This window comes from Rattus norvegicus, chromosome 10 (genome assembly GCF_021556685.1).
Source record: "Rattus norvegicus strain SHRSP/BbbUtx chromosome 10, alternate assembly SHRSP_T2T, whole genome shotgun sequence".
Classification (NCBI taxonomy): Eukaryota; Metazoa; Chordata; class Mammalia; order Rodentia; family Muridae; genus Rattus; species Rattus norvegicus.
In genome coordinates, this window is record NC_141543.1 from 95,747,584 (window position 1) to 95,768,963 (window position 21,380).

Consider the following 21,380-nt stretch of genomic DNA (forward strand, 5'->3'; position numbering starts at 1 on the left):
TGATTCAATTCCTCCCTCCAGGTTCCTGCCCTGCCTGAGGTCCTTCCTTGGCTTCCCTCAGCGATGGACTGTGATCTGTCAGCCAAGTAAACTCTCTCCTTCCCAGGTTGATTTTGGCCTTAGTCTTTTATTTATGACTTGTCATGCATCATATGTTTGCCTGGTGCCTGTGTAGGGCAGAAGGGATGTTGGAGCCTCTGGGACTAGAGTTAAAGATGGTTGTGAGCTACAATGTAGGTGCAAGGTATTGAACCCAGATCCTCTGGAAGAACAGTCAGTGCTCTGAACCACCAAGCCATTTCTCCAAGGGCCTTGGTTATGACCAACAGGGCAGCAGAAACTAAAGTAGAAAAGATGGACAGGTATCTTTCTCCCAGCATAGTAAGGTTGTGTGGAGGGCTGCTTCGTATGTGGGATTTTCATCCCCTGTTTCTAGGACTGAAAAGGAAGGTCCAGAGCTCAAGAGTGTAGCTCAGGGGTAGAGCACTTGATCCCTGGGTTCCATCCCCAGGACTACAAAAAAAATCAAAACCAAAAGGAAGGTCAGGGCGCCCTTCTTGCATCTGCTGTTTTTCAAGTGCCTTTCGTTAAAAATAACCAGTGTGTCAAGGCAGCATATTTCATTCTCCACACCCCTCCAGCTCGTTACAAATATAACTCCTCATTTCTCTCTGCTTCTAGTCTTTCCTATATCCCAAAATAAGTCTGATCATCTCTGAACCTTCTCTCTCTCTACCATGGATTTCCTATCTCCCCCACCACAGCAGGATCTTCCAAATAAATGCCTTATCTGCCTCTCTAAGGCCTTCCCAGGTCTGGTCCCACCTGCTGGCTCAGCCCTGCTTACCTTTCTTACATTTATGAGCAGTATGTCCGCCATGCAAGGCATCTCCATCTGCCACCCTCAGGGGCTTTAAGTGTCTTTTCTTCTCTCCTAGGACCCTCCTTGTTTGTCTGCTTGTTTGAGATGGAGTCTAAGGTAGCCCAGGCTAGCCACCTCTTCTCTCCTCTCCTCTCGTCTCCTCCCAGTGCACCAAGGAAAGGTCATATATGGACACAGTAAGAAAGCTGCCAAGAAAGACAGCTCTCTCAAGAAGCTGTTTGCTGGCACCTTGACCATGGACGTCTAGCTTGTGAAGCTGAAAGAACATAGATTTCTACTGTTCTTGCCACACAGTCTGTGGAATTTTATTATAGCAGCCAGGTGCGATGACTATTCTATTTTAGTCTCGTGTCTCCCTGTAGGAAGGGCCCGCTCATTCTCTGTACTGCTCTTTGAAAAGCATCAACTGTATAGAAGAAGATTGGAAATAATTGATTAAAACAGAATCCTTTATACATGCTACCCTTTCTTCCCAAAACACTTTCCCTTTATTCTTTTAGCAGTGGGGTTCCATTTGTCTTCTCAACTTCAATGTCTGTGTGGTCCTCAGAGTGCATCCTGTCCTACCTCATTTGAATGACTAGCCTCACCCCATCCCCATCCTCGAAGCAATGCACAGACACACACACACACACACACACACACACACACACACACACACACACACACACAGAACAAAACTCCATAGAGGTAGGCTCAGTAGCCAAAACCTGATTTTCCTATCACCTTGCACAGCTGGTGAGACATTAAAGACACATGGGCTTTAGATCGCCTGCTGGCTAAATGACTTAGAGACTGGATTTTATCTCTGGTATTCTTTGTCTGCTTCCTCTGCTTTGTTTGTTTGTTTGAGTCAGAGTCTCACTCTGTAGCTCTGGCTGTCTTGGAACCTAATTATGTAGACCAGGCAGGCATTGGACTCAGAGCAATCCCCCTGTCTCTGCCTCCCAGGTCCTGGGAGTAAAGTCGTGTCCAACACTGCTTGGCTTCTATTCTAGATGCTGTTTTGAACATTTTTTTCCCCTCTCCTTTTGGGCATATAAGACCTGAAGGGATTTAGAAGGAAAGCGGTTTTTCCTTCCTTACTGCTTGAGAACCGGTTGCCATCTTGAACAGCATAGTTATTACACAGACCAGGACTTGTCGTGACCAGCCACCTACTTCAGGGGAATCAAGCAGTCGTCAATATCCTTTATCCCGTGGAGCCTGAGGGAGATAGCTCAGTTGGTAAAGTGTTGCCTCTTAAGCATCAGGACCTGAGTTTGGTGTTGTGAGCACTTATGCCGGGAAAGCAGAGACAGGCAGAAGCTGGGGCTCACCAGCCGGCCGGACAGTCTGGCCTATGCAGCCAGCTCTAGGCTATTGGAGGGTCGTCGTCGTCGTCGTCGTCGTCGTCGTTGTTGTTGTTGTTTTAAAAAATCCAACGACTTCAGTGGGGGAGGGGGCTGGAGAAATGGCTCTGTCAATGTCTAATACTGACTTCTGATGTGCAGATGTGTACACAGACAAAATACCCATATACATAATAAAATACATAAGCAAACAAAAATCCGAAGTAGATAACTCCTGGGGAAATGAAGCTCAAGGTTGACACTTGGCCTGGATGCACATGCACATACTCGAGCGTACACACACACACACACACACACACACTTTCACATTCTAACACACTGAGTCTACTTCACCCTAGAAGGCACCAGGACTAGACACAACACCGAAGTGAGCCAACATATTTATGACCATACCAGATAACGCCTTTGTATGTAAGTTGAATCAGAATCCATTTTGGTGACTTTAGCATGATTTATGATTCTCTGGATTAATGGCGGGGGCGGGGGAGGAGATGAGCCAGACATAGGCTTGAAAAACACCGCCTCTCATGAGAAGCAAATGTCCTGAAGGGGAGTGGGGCGAACCTAAGAACCCTGTGAAGGAGTGCGGGCTGTGGCAGCCAGGCTCAGTGCTAGAAAAGGGAGAAAAGCCTGGTGGAGAGAAAAGCCTGGTGTGGTGAGCGGCTGAGGCAGGAGGGAGGATCAGGGCTCCCAGTCATCCTCCTCTGTGCAGCTAGCTCAAGCCCAGCCGCATGATGCTGCCTCAAAAAGACAGACAGAAAACAAGGCAGAAGGAAAGACCCTGCAGTGACGTCACCTCCAGGGACCGAGAAATTTTCCTACGAGGATAACTAACACAAAGAGTTAAAACATCAAATCAAATCAAGGCCTGGTGTGTGGGACAGTCCAAAGCTGTCTCTGGTGTGGAGTGAACTATGACGTGTGCTCCTTGACCTAAGGCTTGTGGCGAAAGCACAGGTAAAGTCTGAAATGAGGGGGGCTGGGCCGTGGGCTGGACCGGCGGTCAACAGCATTTGCTGCTCTTATAGAGGACCCACCTTTAACTCCAGTTCCAGAGTATTCGATGCCCTCCTTGAACACCAGGCATACGAATACACGTAAGCAAAACATCCACACACATGAAATGAAAATAAATAAATCTTTAAGAACGGCGGGGACTGGAAGTAAGCTAGTTTGCTTGCCTGAGGTGAGGCCTTGTGTGCTTGGTTAAAATTATGGTGTTGGGGGACAGTCGTTGAAAGTTTAAGCTCCAGGCTGATGACTGCAAAACAGACTCAGGATGGTAGTGACGGAGTTGGAGAATGAGCTCAGGAGAAAGGAATTCAGGGAGATTATGCTAGCCACTGAGGGTTAAGTGAAGTGGAGGGGAGAAAGCCCAGTGGCTAGAAATGCCACAGAGATGACCAGGGAGTCTAGGCCATTCTGAATTCCCATTTTCCTAACATCCTAGCCAGTTTAATCTGGAAAAAAAAATCAGGAATCAAAACAGTTGTGCATTATGAATTTAAAAGGAATATATATATATTATACTTCGACTGTGTGTGTGTGTGTGTGTGTGTGTGTGTGTGTTGTGTGTGTGTGTGTTGTGTTAATGAAAAATATTGAGAAAGAGTCTGAAAGGTGTTGGGGATTTAGCTTAGTGGTAGAGCGCTTGCCTAGCAATCGCAAGGCCCTGGGTTCGGTTCCCAGCTCTGAAAAAAAGAAAAGAAAAAGAGAGAGAAAGAGCCTGAAAGCATCCACGATCTAACCAGAAGGCTGTTTGGTGTGTATAGACTTAGAAGCAAAAATATAAATCAAATTATCTCACTGGCTAGCATCTTTTTTCTCTCCCTCAGGCGGGGTCCGTATACCCACCTGATGGGTAGATGAAAACCCTCTGTTTCATTTGCACATCCATGGTGAGTGCTTCTCTGTTCACAGCGTTCATCAGCCCAGATGCCCACCAGCCGATGACTGGCTAGTGGACGTGCGGCCCCATCACACAATGGGATTCTATTCAGCTGTAAAGAAAAATGAAATTACGAACCTTGCAGGGAGATGGATGGGACTGGAAAAACATACTGAGCAAGATAACCCAGGCTTAAAGACAGCAGAGAGGATAGAGCAGAGAGAGGATTAAAAACTAAGAACGTACGAAAAAAGTCATGTGGAAGCCTACTCTTGGAAAGCTATCTTCTACTTTCCTGCTTCAATTGCCATCTCAGAGGCTTACCACCTCTCTCTGCTAACCTAGGCCTGGCCCTGGAAGCTTCTAGTCTAATCCATACAGTCTAATCTAGGCCTAGAATGCTTTCAGCCTCTGAGACTGACTGAATGATCTCACCTTTGCAACCTTCCCCTGCTCTTGCCGCTGATTCAGCTCAGCTGTCCCGACTCAAACTCCCCTCCAGGCTGACTGATTCGATCTGACCTCTCCCCCACCCGCTCCCTCTCTCCCTCTCCTGAATGGCTTTTCTAACCAAACTAACTCTTTTCTAATCTCCCGGCTCCTTCTCATTCTCCTGCTCACCTTGTCTTTACCTGTGTCTAGCTTGGTCTTTTGAGTCTGTCTCTGTAAAACTATCCCAGTAAAACTGCTTCCTCCTTTCTCTGTGCTGCTCGACTCTCCCTCCCAACATCACTGCACAGTCTCCACGAGCTCTACTGCTTTCCTGTTCTGCACGTTCTTCCTCTGGCACTGTCTGTCTCTCCCTTAAGTAGCTTCCTCCTCTTCTCTCTTCTCATGAGAGTTGTGCATATCCTTCTACGTCAAACCTTTCTCTGATTTGTCACTTTTTCTGCCACTTTTTCTAGAAATGACTGTTTGGGATTAAAGATGTGTGCTAAGGGTCGAGCCACACCCTAACTAGACGCAGGTTCCAATATCTTGCAACATACTTCTTTGTCAGCTATTTTTTAAAAAAATGTAAAAACATCTGAGTCGCCTAGGTGTTCTCAAACTTCCCAACAGCTCCTCATGTTGTGGTGACCCCAACCATAACATTATTCTTGTTGGTACCTTATAACTACAATTTTGCTACTGTTGTGAACCGTAATCATCTGTGTTTTCCGGTGGTTTCAGGCGACCCATGTAAAAGAACCCTTTGACACCAGAGGGGTCGAGACCCACAGGTTGAGAACTACTGATCTAAAGCGAGCTCTTTGACTAAATTCTTTGCCTTTTCTTTTGGTAGTTAGGTTTCATTTAATTCTGGATAAACAGCTGAACAGTGGAGTAAACGCAGACACAACGGTATTCTCCTACTTTTAGATAGTCTCATTTAGCCCAGGATAGCCTTGAGCTACATTTATAACCAAGGCTGGTGTTGAACTCCTGATCTTTCTGCCTCAACCTCCCAAGTGTTGGCATTACAGGTGCATGCCATTCCACTGATCTTGATATTGGGGTCTTTAGTATTTGCCATTGTTGGCTTGAACAGACTTTTGTCATTTTCCTGGTCTTACAGATGCTATGTGGGCAGACAAAGTCTGTGACCTCAGCACTCGGGGAGATGGAGACAGGAGGATCAGGGCTTTGTGGTCGTCCTCTGCTACGAAGAGAGTTTGATGCCAGCCAGGCTACTCTACACACTTTTTTTTTTTTTGGTTCTTTTTTTTTTTTTTTTCGGAGCTGGGGACCGAACCCAGGGCCTTGCACTTCCTAGGCAAACGCTCTACCACTGAGCTAAATCCCCAGCCCTACTCTACACACTTTTAAAAAGTAAAAACCAGATGGCTTCGTAAGAGTGCTCTCTCTGGGGGGGCTGGGGATTTAGCTCAGTGGTAGAACTCTTACCTAGGAAGCGCAAGGCCCTGGGTTCGGTCCCCAGCTCCGAAAAAAAGAACCAAAAAAAAAAAAAAAAAAAAGAGTGCTCTCTCTGCAGGTCTGAGGACTTGACCTTGGCTCTGCAGCACCCACACAGAAAGCTGAACTTGGCTGTGCTGCCCATAGCTGTAGCATCCAGCAGTGGAGACAGCAGATCCCAAGACAGCTCACTGGCCGGCTAGTCTGACCAAAATGGCCAGTTCCTGGTTCAGTGATAAACCCTATCTCAGGGCAAGACGGCAGAGAGTGACAGAAGAAGACCCCTGACATCATGGTCTGGTCCCTGCATGCAGTCGCATGTATACACACGCGCGCGCACACACACACACACACACACACACACACACACACACACACAATCAGAATAGAACAAAAATGCCCTCACAAATGTATAATTTGAATCATTGTGGACAAGCTAGATTTAAAACACACACCTTTTCCAGTGTCTATGGGATTGGTTTACAGGTTCCAGAACCCAGGGTGGGTACCCATATCCACTGTAGTCTTTTATACATAGTGGCGTAAATGGTGTAGTCTTTAACTATAACCTGGGTATATACCCCATTGTACTTTAAATCATCTCTGCACTGTTTTGACTACTTAGCACATGTAGACACTGCATGAATTATGGTGCGTTATGATGATCAGGTGGAAAGTTGTATATGTCCAGCCACAGTTGAGTCTCCTCCTGCAGTCTAGGCCTCCAGCGTCTGGCCATCCTCTTGCCTCGCTCGGCCACCTGAGTGCTTGGATTAGAATCAAGCACCACCACAAACAGCTCTTCACATAGTTTCCACCAGCAGTTGATCAGATCCATTCGTGCGGCTCCCACAGATATAGAGGACCAACAGCTGAATTCCTAGTGTCTTACATGAGCAATGTCCAGAAGTCAATTGGAAAGGTGGAGCTTGAGCAATTTGGGAAAGAAGCTAGCCCTTTGAGATATAGATTTTTACCCCCCTTATAAAATCTTTCTGAACGTATGTATTAGCATGTTAAAGCTATGCATGACTACTTTCCGAGCCTCTCATTTACCTTACCAACAATACTGGTGCATTATGGGTGCTCAGTACCTGTTGGTTGAGCAAATAGATGCTTGTGGGGCAGATACAGGAGACAAAAGCAAGAAGGGGAATGGGAGAACTTTGGCTCTTCAAGTGCCTCAGAGGCAACAGCACCAACACCAGCTTTAGGGAAGCCACTGGCAGTCAGCTAGGGAGGGGACCAGAGTTCCGGAGCCAAAGAGGAAGCTGGTATGGTGGGAAACATCTCTGGCATTGGGAGCCCATTCCTAGTCTAGAACATCTAGAAAAGATGCCTGCTCAGGCATCTCCTGTCTTTCCTCAGGTGCTATCCCTGCTGTGTGTGTCAGGACCATCTCTCAAGGAACCTCAGCTCTGCCTACTCCCAGAGTAGTGCCTTGGGTTTTAGTCTCTGGCTGATACAACCCAACTGTGACTGTGAACGAGTGCCCTCCCCCTTTCCTCTGGGCCTTTGTGGCCTCCTGGAGCTAGCACACATCTGGGCCACTGAAGTCTGGCTAACACCAGCTGTCCTGCCTCTGCTCACTGCTTTTAACTCCTATGGGAGACTCATCCAACCTGTTCCTTGGTCTCTCTGGGGCTCACTCAGAGGATGCAATTCACAAACACATCACTAGGCGACAGTGCTGAGTGGCTGTGCCAAAGCCACTGAAATTTGATTTAGGAGCTGGGTGTATAGGTTGGTTGGTAGATTACATTCCTAACCTGCAAAAACCCTGAGTTCTATCCTCAGCCACACACAGACTGGGCAAGGCAGCAGATGCCTGTGATCCTGGTACCTGAGGCTATAGAGACCGGAAGTTCAGAAGTTCAAGGTCACCTTTGCATAGGCAATGAACTCACTCAAGGTTAGCCTGAGCTGCTTGAGCTCTGCCCCTCAGAATAGAAGTAAAGATGTTCAATTTCAGGCACATTCCCCTGTAGGGCAGGTTTAACGACACTGCTTTGGCTGCTGCACTCTCAGCCACCCACACGCCCAGGAGCTCTTTGGATTTGCCGATGAAAAAGAAGCGCCAGTTAATTTATTATCTGCTGTGACTAGCTCAAAGATTGGGCACTGTTAAATCTTTCCCTGCTAGCCAATTCTCACATGGCTGGTTGGCTTTCTCTCCAGCGGCTCTTATATCCCATCCTGCTCCAACGACTCATGGTGATCCCCCCTCCTCTCTTCCAGTCTCTAGCCCCCTCAAATCCAAAGGTCCTGCCTCAGTCTACCTGCCTAGCCATTGGCTTTTGGATCTTTATAATCAAAAACCAATTGAGGACAAGGACCTTTAGCGTTTGGACATGCAGAGTCCCGATTTGGGGGGCCGGATTAATTCAAAGCATTAATCCCCAACATTCCCTGTTCTCTTTTTCCCCACCTTCTGCTTCAGAGCCAGGGCCTTACACATCTCTGAGCCTTCATTTTTTTCCCCTTCCTTCTTTGGTAGGGAGAAATCTTATATTCAGGGATTGACTTAGTCATTCTGATTTACGGTGTGTGTGTGTGTGTGTGTGTGTGTGTGTGTGTGTGTGTGTGTGTGTGTGTGTGTGTGTTCATGTGCAGTAATAACGTGTATGGTGGTCAGAGGACCACTTTCATGAGTCCATTCTCTCCCTCCTTGGATTCTGGGAATCAAATTCAGTGTGTGTTATACTCTGAAGCCATATCTCAGTCTAATTCTAAATTTTCATCTGAAATATTTAATCTGTGTTTCAGATTTCACAAAATTCATAGTTGGAAAAGTAGGTCCACCTACCTAAGTTCTCCCAGGAACACTTAGGTCTTGTGCTAAAATGTGCATGGGAATCGACAAATCTGCCTCCCTCATTTTGGAAAGACTGAGTCTTATTTGAAGTACATCACTTTCAAAACTATACCCGCCCAAGCCAGGCATGATGGACATACCTAATTCCTGCCCTCTCAAGGTTGATCCTGAGTTCAAGGTAAAACCCTGTCTCAAAAAACTAAGTTGGGGGGTTGGGGATTTAGCTCAGTGGTAGAGAGCTTGCCTAGCAAGTGCAAGGCCCTGGGTTTGGTCCCCAGCTCCGGAAAAAAGAACCAAACAAACAAACAAACAAACAAACAAACAAAAAACAACTAAGTTGGGCTGGAGAGATGGCTCAGTGGTTAAGAGTATCAACTGTTCTTCCAGAGGTCCTGATTCAAATCCCAGCAACCACATGGTGGCTCACAACCATCTGTAATAAGATCTGATGCCCTCTTCTGGTGTGTCTGAAGACAGCTACAATGTATATAATAAATAAATAAACCTTAAAAAAAGAACATTTAAAAAACTAAATCAACCAAATAAATGGAAACCATCTCTGTCCAAGTTAAATCAATCCTTGTGTCAACTCAGTATTAACATGAAATTCATCGGAAAAACTCTGAGAGGAATTTGAAGAACTCATCAATAATTTAATAAAATGTCTTTTTTTTTAACCCTCTTAATGTAAACGTGTGTGAGTTCCACGTCTGGTGCATTTGGGGGTATCTGGATGTTCTTAAAACTGTCCTTTTCTGGGGGTTGGGGATTTAGCTCAGTGGTAGAGAACTTGCCTAGCAAGGGCAAGGCCCTGGGTTCGGTCCCCAGCTCCGGAAAAAAAAAAGAAAAGAAAAAAAAAAACTGTCCTTTTCCAATGAAAACATTTAAACAAATATTATGCACTGCTCAGGTGGGCAGCATGAAGTGGACTCCCTCACACTTTTGGATCTCACTTCTTTTAAACACAAACGTCCCCTTCACCAACGCAAACCTATATAGACTCTTTTTAGAGTCCATTGGGAGGAGAAGCTCCCTCAAGAGTTGGTTGAGTACTTGCAACTCTGGGCCCCTTCCCCTCCCTCCCTCCCCTCCCCCCTCCCTCCCTCCCTCTTTTCCCTTCTCCCTTCATCATGTGCATACTGTGCCGTCATCTCTCACTGGATGACAGTTAGCTGGGAAGTCGCCGTGTGTCTCCTGTGTCTCCAGTGAGATCATGCCTTGCCGAGGACCTCTTACGTCATGCAGACGTTATGAAACATCACATGTGATGTGAAAGTTCAGGTTACATCCTGAGTTCCAGCGTCAAAGCCACACATGCACAGCATGCTTGTGTCATCTGAGCCTGAAACAGTGAAGACCCTCCCACGTTGTCCCACAAACTGATTAGTTGGGGTGTCTGTTTTCTTCTGATATTCCCTTGGAACAGCAACAGGTCATACTTCTCCAACCAAGGTCTCGCCAGTTCAGTTACTACAACGAACAACCGAGCAGCTGTGTTTGTCTTCTGAGCCCCGGATTATTGGAAGAAAGGAATCAGTTACACCTACTGGGATTTGATTCCTAGTCATCAAAGCCTGTTTTAAGGTCACACCTAGTCACGGGACATGGTACTAGTTCGTCTGAAAAAAACAAAACAAAACAAAACAATGAATAATTTTCTGTCCACATGACCACCGAGAGCTCTATCGGTGGAACCGCACTAGCCTCACATGTACTCAGAACCTTGGTTCACAGAGGCTCTGCCATCAACAGCAGGAAACCGTCTCCAGCTTCCAGCTGGCTCAGCCTTAAATGTTTTTACAGAAGTGTCTAATACTTTTATAATTTGCCCATCAGGGCCACTACAGTTTTATTCTGAGTTCAAGACCTGTTTTACTAGTTTTTGATGCAATTGAAACATGAAATAGATGTGTGTGAGGTCTTTAAAAAAGATTTTGTGTGTGTGTTTTCATACACATACATGCTTGTTGTCATTCCTCAGGCACTATCTAATTCTTTAATTATTAATTAATTAATTATTGAGACAAAGACTCTTACTGGCCTGGAATTCACCGTGTGTAGACTTTGCTGGCTGGTCAGTGAGCCCCAGGGGGTCTGCCTGTCCCACCTCCCAGCATGGGGATTACAAGCACGCTACCCCACCCCGAACTTTCTTTGCTCTGTGTATCACATGCTAAAGATATTTCAGGACTTCCTGGTTCAAGCACCGATTTAGCTCTCAGCGTTTCCAGATTCCTCAGTCATGCCGTCACGGGTGTCCCTCATTGCAAAGCTTTCTCCGTTTCTTCAGACTTGAAGTGATGAGTTGGAGGTGGCTAAATAAGTCACGTTTCACTGCTAGACCAATGACTTCCAGCTTTGCATCTCCAACCTTTTGTTTTCTTTGCGTGGTTGTGCCTGTGTGAGCCCATCTGTGTGTTTGGAGGTCAGAGGTCAGCTCTGTGGCTCTGGCTGGCTCCTTTCTCCTATCCTTGCCTGCTCTATCTGGGGTGCATAGAAATAGTTTTCCCAGTAAAGCATGAGGACCTGAATTGGCTCCTTAGCCCTCCTGTAAGAGCCAGGTGTGATGGCATATGCTTCTAACTCCAGTGCTGGTGCATGGGGGCAGAGATCAGAGGATCCTGGCCTCTTACTGGGCCTCCAGTTTAGCCAAAATGGCTAGCTCCGGGTTTGGTGAGAGATCTGTCTCAAAAGAGAAAGTGGAGCTAGGTGTGGTGGCGCACACCTTTAATCCCAGCACTCAGGAGGCAGAGGCCAGTAGATCTTTGTGAAGTCAGGGCCAGCCTGGGCTACAGAGCAAGTTGCAGGACAGCCAGGGCTACAAAGAGAACTGCTGTCTTGAAAACCAAAATCAACCAACCAAACGGACAAACTAATAAACATCAACAAGTAAAAGAAAGTAGGGGTTGGGGCTGGAGAGCTGGCTCAGCGATCCGTGGAAAGGACTCAAAGTCCGCTCTCAGTACCAAAATCAGGTACTTACAACTGCCTCCAATGCTAGTTTTGGGCAGTCTAACTATCTCTTCTGGTCTCCCTGGGCACTAGCACAATTGTGGCACACACACACACACACACACACACACACACACACACACACACACACACAAACACACGAATCCCCAGGAAAAGTCACACAACAGCACAATAGCTAGGTATCTCATTGAAGTTCTATCAAGAGCTCCATTTCCAGGGGAGAAAAACCATGGCATAAGAACTTAACAGGTGCTGGGCAATGGTGGGTCACACCTTTAACATCAGCAGTTGCGAGGTAGAAGTAGATGATGTGAGTTCGAGGACTGGCTGGTCTACAGAGCAAAAGTCAGGGCAGCCAGGGCTACACAGAGAAAACCTGTCTCAAAACAGCAGCAGCAGCAGCAACAACAAAACCAAAAGCAAACAGATTAACAGGTCAGCCCATTGCACTGAGTCAGGATTTCAACCCTGGTAGCCTGGCTCCTGAGGCCTTCAGCCTGTTCTGCCAGCTCCTTTATGGGCATGGATTAAAGCACTGTTGACCGCGGCAGTGCCCTGTGATACCCAGCTTTACGAGACACTGATGAGAAAGGAGGAGCGTGGGTGACAAGGGCAAAGCATTAGCAGCCAGGTCTGCTGTGGGCAGCACTCCATCCTAGGCAGGAGAGGCTAACTATCTCTTTCAGGGCAGGTCAGAGGCCACAGACAGAGAGGAGCGAGTGTTGATGTGCAGTCCAGTGAGGACTGGTGCGTTTGTCTCTGAGCTGACTTCTGACATACGCCAGTTGGTATGAAATTCTATCTTCTTTTCAACCCCCAGAATCTGAAACCCTTCCGGCGGGAGCACTCAGGTGGTACAGCCACCCTGGCTTAGGTGCCACTGGCTGCTCCCACGGAGGCAGAGTTTAGGCTGCCAGATGCCCACTCTCTGGAACCTCTTGACGTCCTTTCTTACAGTGGCCAATGTGTACTGAAGGGCAAGTGAGTCCCTGTGGAGGGCTTAAGGTGATCAGAAAGTGGGATCTCTGCCTCCAGCTGCTGGGATCCCTCTCCAGATAGCGAGTTTAGGTAATACGGTTCATTTCTCTGTCACGACTCGTAACCACATCCATGGCTTCTTCCCAGAAACCACAGCTCTCTTCCGGTTGCTTCAGGAACACCAGCACCTTTTCCCTGTGGTTGTTAGGGAGAGTAAGAAGGATGTAAAGGGCTCTCACCCAATCCCTGCCCCATGTTGGGGTACCCCATGGCCAGAGGTCTCAGACAGTCTGGCTTTTCTTCTGAGGAGGAAGGCTGCCTGGACCTAGAAACTCACAACCTGCTTTCAGGGTCAAAATACTCCACAGGCTCTTTTCCAAGCTTCAACCTTGCCCCTTTCCATCCCTTCTGCCTGGTCTGTCTGTCCGTCCGCATTCTTAAACCCACACCTCACAATCCCTTTAGCCACTTTATGCTGTCCTTCCGTCCTCTGCGCCTCTCTCTCTCTCTCTCTCTCTCTCTCTCTCTCTCTCTCTCTCTCTCTCTCTCTCGTTCCTCTGAGGAAACCTGGCTTCCACAGGAGAATCTACAGGAAATGAAGATCCCTTGCTGGGATGTTTTGCCTGCCTCAGGTGTCCTTTCTTACAAAGCTTGAGTTGTTAAAAGGTCATGACCCTGTACTGGAAATGGTAAAAACAGGCTTCAGATATACCACAGTCTACTCCAGAGAGCCCTGCAGACCTATAGATTTCTAGTTTTAATATTTATTTGTATTATTTTAAATTATGTGTAGGGGTGTGTGTGTGTGTGTGTGTATGTGTGTGTGTGCATGTATGTGTTTGTGTGTGTGTATGTGTGTGTATGTGCATGTGTGTGTTTCTGTGTAGTGTGTGTGTGTGCGTGCATATGTCTGCGTGTGTGTATATGTGTGTGTGTGCGTGTGTGCGTGTGCGCGTGCGCGTGTGTATGTGTGTGTGCATGTGCGTGTGTGTATACATGTGTCTGTGTGTGCGTGTGTGTGTATCTGTGTGTGTATCTGTGTGTGTGTCTGTGTGTGTGTATCTGTGTGTGTGTCTGTGTGCGCATGCATGTGTCTGCGTGCGTGTGTGTGTGTGTGTGTGTGTGTGTGTGTGTTTGGATTATGTGCGGTTGAGTGCTGGTACCTAGGGGGCCAGCAGCATTGGATTCCCTGGAGTCAGAATCATAAACAGTTGTGAGCCTCTTGACATGGGTGCTGAGAACCTGTCCTCTGGAAGAGCAACAACTGCTCCTGACTGCAGAGCCATCTCTCCAGCCCCTCTGGATCATTTACTCAGTCACCTTTATGGTGCCGGGGACTGAAGTTAGGGCTTCATAAATACTAGGCAGACACTCTACCTCTGAGCCACATCCTTGCCCAGCCTCTGTCTTTTGAGGATCATGTTACTACATTTCTTTCCAGAAGAACAAGAATGACTGGTGTTTAAACTGGTCAGCAGGTGAGAGCATTTCATTCACTAGTAATGTAAAGACTTTAAAATAGCTGACCCATTTCTTTGAAAATGGTTGTGAGTGTGTAAATCACAGGAAGGAGATCACAGGCTTGGGATGTTGTGGTTTGAATGAGAATGGCCCCCCATAGGCTCATTTATCTGAATGCTTAGTCACCAGGGAGTTGAACCGTTTGAAAGGATTAGAAGGATTAGGAGGCGTGGCTTTGTTAGAGGAAGTGTGTCACTCAGGGTGGGCTTTGGGGGTTTCAAAAGCCCATGTCAGCCTTCCTGTCCCCCCTCCATACTTCTTGTCCTGTGGGTCAGAAGATAGCTCTCAGTTACTGCTCCAGCACCACGCATGCCACCATGCTCCCTGACCTGATGATAGTGGATTAAGCCTCTGAAACTGTAAGCAAGCCCCCACCTGTTTATAGGAGTTGCCTTGGTTATGGTATTTCTTCATAGCAATCGAACAGAGGCTAAGACATGGGGCAAGAATGAGAATCTGAATTCGGATACCTTCGTGCCTCCTCTACCACGCCTGTAACCCCAGTCCTGGGGTGTATGGTTTGGAGACAGGCCGATCTCCAGAGTTCCATGGCTAGCCAGTCTAGCCAGGTTTAGAGAGAGAATAATAGAGTAAGACATTAGGCATTGACTTCTGGTTTTCTCAGGTGAAACACACAAAATTAATGAATGAATGGATACACACACATGATGTGTATTATACCTTGTGAAAATAGGGTTCATGCCTGTAATCTCAGTACTTTAAAGTCTGAGACAGGAGAATTACCATGAGTCTGAGGCCAGCATGAGTTATATTATGAGTTCTAGGCTAGCCTAGCCTACACAGTGAGACTCTGTCTCAAAAAACAAACAAACAAACAAAAACATCAACCAAACAATAAATACTGAGAAATGGCTCAGCATTTAAGTGCTCTTGCTGCTCTTACAGTGGACCTGAGATCAGTTCCTAACACCCATGTAAGGCAGCTCATAACTACCTGTAACTCTAGTTCCTGGAAATATAAAACCTCCTCTGGTCTCCACAAACATGTGCACATAAACACACACACACACACACACACACACACACACACACACACACACACACACGCACACAATCTAAAATAAAACAAATCTTTTAAAATCTTTTAAGAGTTTAAAAATGGGACTGGAGAGATGGCTCAGTAGTTAAGAGCACTGATTGCTTTCCCAGAGGTCCTGAGTTCAAATCCCAGCAACCACATGGTGGCTCACAACCATCTGTAATGGGATCTGATGCCCTCTTCTGGTGTGTCTGAAGACAGCTACAGTGTACTTATTATATGTAATAAATAAATCTTTTAAAAAAGTTTAGGGGCTGGGGATTTAGCTCAGTGGTAGAGCGCTTACCTAGGAAGCGCAAGGCCCTGGGTTCGGTCCCCAGCTCCGAAAAAAAGAACCAAAAAAAAAAAAAAATAAGTTTAAAATGAAAATGAAAACCCAACAAGTAAAAAACAAGGAATCACATCAAATTAAATATATAAGGGCCAGGAAGATGGTTCATTGGACAAAAGTAACAGATGTGCTCCCAAGCCCGATGACCTGAGTTTGATCCCTGGGACCCGCACGGTGGAAGGAGAGGACTAATTTCTATAAGTTGTCCTCTGACTTCCATATATACCCATGGTTTGTCTCCCCCCACCAAAATAAATAATTGTTAAAAACAAAACAAAATCCAAAGAAACTGGAAAAGACACAGGATAGGGTGCTGCTTAGGGAGTTGGTGGTAAAGAGGAACCCCTGACCTGGCTTCTCCCCCTCTTAGTGTCAAGAGTGTCCTGGCATGAGGAATCTGTTGTTGGGCGTTGAAAGCTCTCGGTATCCTCCATGTCAGAGGTCAGCTGGCTGTGGCTCGCAGAGACTTGATGGCTGGTGAGTTAGGATGTCGGTTTCCAGTCTTCCAGCTGAGATGCTTTTCCAGGCTCCCCAGGGCGTTTCTCCATGCGAACACTCCAGGACAGACGCTTGTCCAGGACGGACGCTTGTTCAGGACGGAGGCAGGGAGGCTGTGTTTCAGATTTTCCTTCCTCACCTCCACCCACCTAACTTCAGTCCACGTGAAGCAGGCCATGGAGGGGACTCGAAGGGAATACAAAAGGATGCAGATCAAGAGTGGGCAAGGGGTTAGGTTTGCAAAATTAATCAATTACTTTGTATCTGTGGGAGTTGGGGAGCATAATGCGTGGCAGTCAGAGGACAACTTGTGGAACTCAGTTGTCCCCTTCTGCCTGGCAGCTGTGGCAGCAGATGCCTTTTCCTTGGGCACCATCCCAATGGCTTCAAAGGGTCGGATTTGGTGTGTGAGAAGCGAGAGAAGTGAGGCCAAGGGAGGGGAAGAGGCGATATGAGAGCAGCCCAACCCAGATTGAGGCTCAGGCTCCTTTCCTGCTTCCAGCAGCTGGCACAGGCGTAGGCAGGCCGTGGGAAGGGACGGGTGCTGCTGTAAGACTTTAGCCAGCCCTGCGCTGACAGCATGGGAGACTCAAAGGCCTCTGTGGGCCTCAGGGTCCTCCCCAGTAAGTCTGTAAAGCACAAGGTCGTCTTAGCCCAAGGGCACTTGAGGCTTTATTAACAATGATCTGGGGTTGTGCTTAGGGAACTGGGGGAAGGCAGATGTTTGGCTCCAGGGTACCTGGAATTGGAAGCTTAGGCACTCAGTGGGGGGGGGGGCACTCAGTCTACCAAATTTGGTTTCTTGTTGTTTGAGGCAGAATCTCATTATGTGGCCCAGGTCAGAGATCTCAATCCTCCTCCTTCAACTCTTTTTTTTTTTAAAGATTTATTTATTTATTTATTATAAGTACACTGTAGCTGTCATCAAACACACCAGAAGAGGGCATCAGACCTCATTACAGATGATTGTGAGCCACCATGTGGTTGCTGGGAATTGAACTCAGGACCTCTGGAAGAACAGTCAGTGTTCTTAACCACTGAGCCATCTCTCCAGCCCCTCCTTCAACTCTTGAGCGCCGGGTCATAGACATGTTCTACGACCCCCGACTAGCAATCTTTCTTTCTTTCTTTATGTAGCCTAGGCTGGCCTAAGGCATACGACATAGCAGAGGATGACCTCCAATTTCTGACTGTCCCGCCTCCACTTCCTGCGTGCTGGGATTATAAACACGTGTCACTACCGTCTCTGTTTTATGTGGTGCCGGGGATCTAGCCCAGGGCTGTGTGCATGTTAGGCACGCACACTACCAACCGTGCCACTCCTCAGCTCATACAGTCTTGCTTTTGGAGGTGAAGACATGGCTTAGAAAGTCAAAGTGACGTGCCTTGGTTTTCATCTCGAGAGCTCTACATCGTCTAAACTCTAAGCTCAGCGTAGGTATGTGTGGTAGACAAACTTTTGGATGTCGTTTTTTTTTTTTTTTTCTGAATTATTGTTGACTTTCATCCCCCCCCCCCCCCAAATATCACATGGTTGTCTCAAAAAATTTTTCATTGGGGTTGGGGATTTAGCTCAGTGGTAGAGCGCTTGCCTAGGAAGTGCAAGGCCCTGGGTTTGGTCCCCAGCTCCGAAAAAAAAGAACAAAAAAAAATTTTTTTTCATTAGTTTAGGAAGTGAAAAAAAAATTAAAAAGCTTCTGTCATCCTCCCTCTCTTCCTCCCTCCCTCCCTCCATCCTCTTCATATCCTAGGTCCCAGGGGCGTGGCCTGTGAACAGTTGATTCCCACCTCCAGTGTTCTTTCCTTCCAGCCGTCCTCTTCCTCTCTTTCTGTTTTTCTCTGTTGTTGTTGTTTTTTAATTAGGATCTTGCTACCTAACCCAGACTCTAGCCTCAAACTCATGGTCCCTTCATCCTGTCCTATTTCCATCCTGTCCTTCCCCATGACTGCTCTGCCCCACTTTTCTTTCTCACATAAATGAGACGGCAGTATAAATTATTCAACTACACACCTTAGGATCAGTCCTGCCGGTCTTCCAATCCCAACTCATAATTAATCATCTAAGTGACCCTGACCAAGTTCTTTTAATGTGTGTGTGTGTGTGTGTGTGTGTGTGTGTGTGTGTGTACGCGCATGCACGCGCGTGTGCTATCGGAGTAATAATGGTATCTGTTTTATAGAATGATGGAGGTTTTAATATCTTATAGGAATAGTGTCTAGTAGTACCTGGTGCATAGTAAGCAACAGGTAGATCTTGAGTTTCCTAACCTCCAGCCTCCCAACTTTTTGCCATATCTCTGTTTCTTACCCAGATTCCCACACACACATGTGCAATACTTGTTCTAGAACAACTGCGGGCAGAGGGTGGATCCAGGGAGCTGAAGTCTATGGAGTTCTTGAGATGCCTGCCCTGGACAATGAAGGGCTTTGGCCTGCGGTTGGGAGAGTGGGGACGGCAAAGCCAGCTCAACCAGCTGTTGCTTCAGGGTTCCATGCCTGGGGTGTTGAGCCTCAGGGCAGGGCTCAGGGCTAGCTTAAAGGCTCTTGGTTTAAAAGGAATGTGTAGTGGGCTGCCACTGTTCAGGAGGGACTAAAAAAAGCCTCAACTTTCCCTGGGCTTTTTGTGAGGGTTATCAAGGGCTCAAGTCTGCTCATCCCTCCCTGGCTGCCCTGGCACTTTGGAGAGGGTCTGTTTTCCTGCCCCTCTCCGGGTTTCCACCAATTGGCAGGAAAGACATAATCTGTCCCAGGGGTGCTAGCTGTGAGGAGTGAGGTGTGTGCATGGGGGTGGGGTGAGAGTGGGGGAGGACGAACTGGTGACAATAATGAGATGTCAGCTGCACCCTGCTGGTGTCCCTTCCTTTTATAGTCAGCAGCAGTTGCTCCAGCTCTCACCAGCCCCTCTGTGGGGGCTCCTACCCAGAATAAAAGCAGGGGAAGGCCTTCCAGTCTCCCATCTTCCTCTCAGGAGCCACCTTTCCTCAGTTTTTAGGTCCCACGTCCACTGGAGATCCTAAGGCAGCATGCCTCCCAAGAAGCCTGAGCCCAAGAAGGAGACTGCCAAGGCAGCCGCAGCCCCTGCCCCAGCTCCTGCCCCAGCTCCCGAGCCCCTCAGGGACTCTGCCTTTGATCCCAAGAGTGTGAAGGTAAGTGAAGGCCAGCGCTGACGACAGTCAGGATCCTGTTTTTCCTGTTGCAGAGAGATCTATTCTCTCAGGCCAGAGATGAGAGCCATGACCTATAGCCTTAGATCCTAGCCCCAAGGGCCAGTAGAACCAGTAGGAGACTGGGGTCAGAGGCTCTCTGTTTTAACAACAGGCTGCTGCTATGTGCGGAGAGCCTCAGCCAGGCCACCCCGGATTAGCCCAGCAGAATCAGAAATGGTGGCAGGTGCAGCCAACCAGGCAGCTTTGGTCAAGCATGGTGCCTGGTAACCATAGTGACATAAAGATTGGCTTTGGCCTGAAGTAAGGAGATATATATATATATATATATATATATATATATATATATATATATATATATATATAAATTTTATTGCTTTATTTTCTGTATATGGGTATTTTGCCTACACGTGTGTCTGTGTATCACATGCACGCAGTGCCCATGGAGGACAGAAGAGGGTATCGGATCCCCCTGGAACTGGAGTTACAGATCCTGTGGGTAGTAGGGAACCTTGGTCCTCTGGAAAAACAGCTTAACCACTGAATCATCTCCCCATCTGAGAGGCAGAACATGCTTATGGGAAGTAGACACACGGTGGGATTCGCGGCGAGGTTGGGAATGCAGGAGAGGGTCAGGGAGGGTGCTGTTGTGTGTTGGGGTATGAGAGACTTCACTCACAAATACACTTCAGGCAAGAGGGGCAGGGAAGGCAAGGGGAGCCTGAGGGTTTCTCTTCCTCTTTCCATACAATGATGGGCCACTCTTTCGCGGCCCCAGCCTGACTGGGCCCTCTCTAACTTGGTGAGGGAGCTGGGCCTGCTTTCCTCAGCCTCCCAGTGTTAGCCCTGCTTCATCATTTCCCCCATCCCCCCTCTTATCTGGTAACACTCCTCTCCCTGGGGCTGGTGTGGGCCCCTGTGGACTGATGCAGTCATTTCAGGCCTCCGGCAATCTGGCCCAGCTGTTGAAGGAATGAACTGGGAAGGGTTGGGCCTGGGAGGGAGGTGGTCTGAAGTCTCTGGAGAGAAGCAGTTTGACGACTTGGCACCAGATGGGAGAGGTCAAGTGGCTACTGGTATGAAGGGCTATTAATATCAAGTCTGGAGTGGCCGGCCCCCGGGGATCTCAGCCTCAAGACAAGGCTGGGGCGATGAGAAATGCTGACAAGGTTCTGTGGCACTCAGGCAGAGACCCTGAACCCTCTAATTGTGTAGTCTACTCAGAATCACAGCCTACACGAGAAACTCCACACAATACCATGCCAAGGCCCTAGTAAGGGGCTTAGCAGGCTTAGCCTGTAAGATAGATGAAGGCAATTTTACTGCCCCAGCCTCGTGCCTGACTCTTCTTGCAGAAACTGAGAATAGTGGAAAACCCCGAGTACCTGGAGGCTTTCTGCACCACCTGTCTCTCCTAAAGGCCGACCATCCATGTCCCCAGGAGCCCCGCCACTGCCTTTATTTCTGACTTGTCTGATTAAACACCATGCTTGGTTCCTGTTGTCTGGACAAGAGCTGCCCAGTGGCATCAAAAGAGGGCTCTCCTATTTCTCCCATTTCACCTGCCACTTCCTTCCACACAGCTGGCTCTCCTCATTGCCCATCCTTTATAACAGGAGAGAGGGAGAGGGGAAGGGGGGAGGGGGAGAGGAAAAAGGAGAAGGGGAGGGAGGGAGGAAGGGAGGGAGGGAGGGCATTGGTGGTATTCATGGGAACTATCCTTCTGTTCCCATAGTCACCTAGTTCTTTTGTTTATAGGATTCCTTGATTTGGGCCGGAGAGATGGCTCAGTGGTTAAGAGTACTGGCTGCCCTTCCAGAGGTCCTGAGTTCAATTCCCAGCAACCACATGGTGGCCTGTAATGGGATCCAATGCCCTCTTCTGGTGTGTCTGAAGACAGCTACAGTATACTCATATACATAGATCAATCAATCAATCAATCAATCAATCTTTAAAATAGAAAGATTCCTGGGTTAAAGTGAGAGCAGAGGCAACCCCGGAGCCCAGCGTGTCAGTGTCAT

General features: G+C 47.7%; 1 protein-coding gene across 4 annotated transcripts in view; it reads left to right on the forward strand.

Moving 5' to 3' along the window:
- The window catches only part of Myl4 (myosin, light chain 4), a 35,762-nt gene that overhangs the window by 7,489 nt on the left and 6,893 nt on the right, over positions 1-21,380 (forward strand). For 2 of the 4 annotated variants that reach the window (XM_087574347.1, XM_087574344.1), the window contains exon 2: positions 19,181-19,341. In XM_087574347.1, coding sequence (XP_087430473.1) covers positions 19,219-19,341 — 123 coding nt within the window. In that variant the 5' untranslated portion in view covers positions 19,181-19,218. Of the gene's footprint in view, positions 1-19,148; positions 19,342-21,380 lie in introns of those variants that run through there. The other 2 variants (XM_087574346.1, NM_001109495.1) reach the window with 2 other exon arrangements.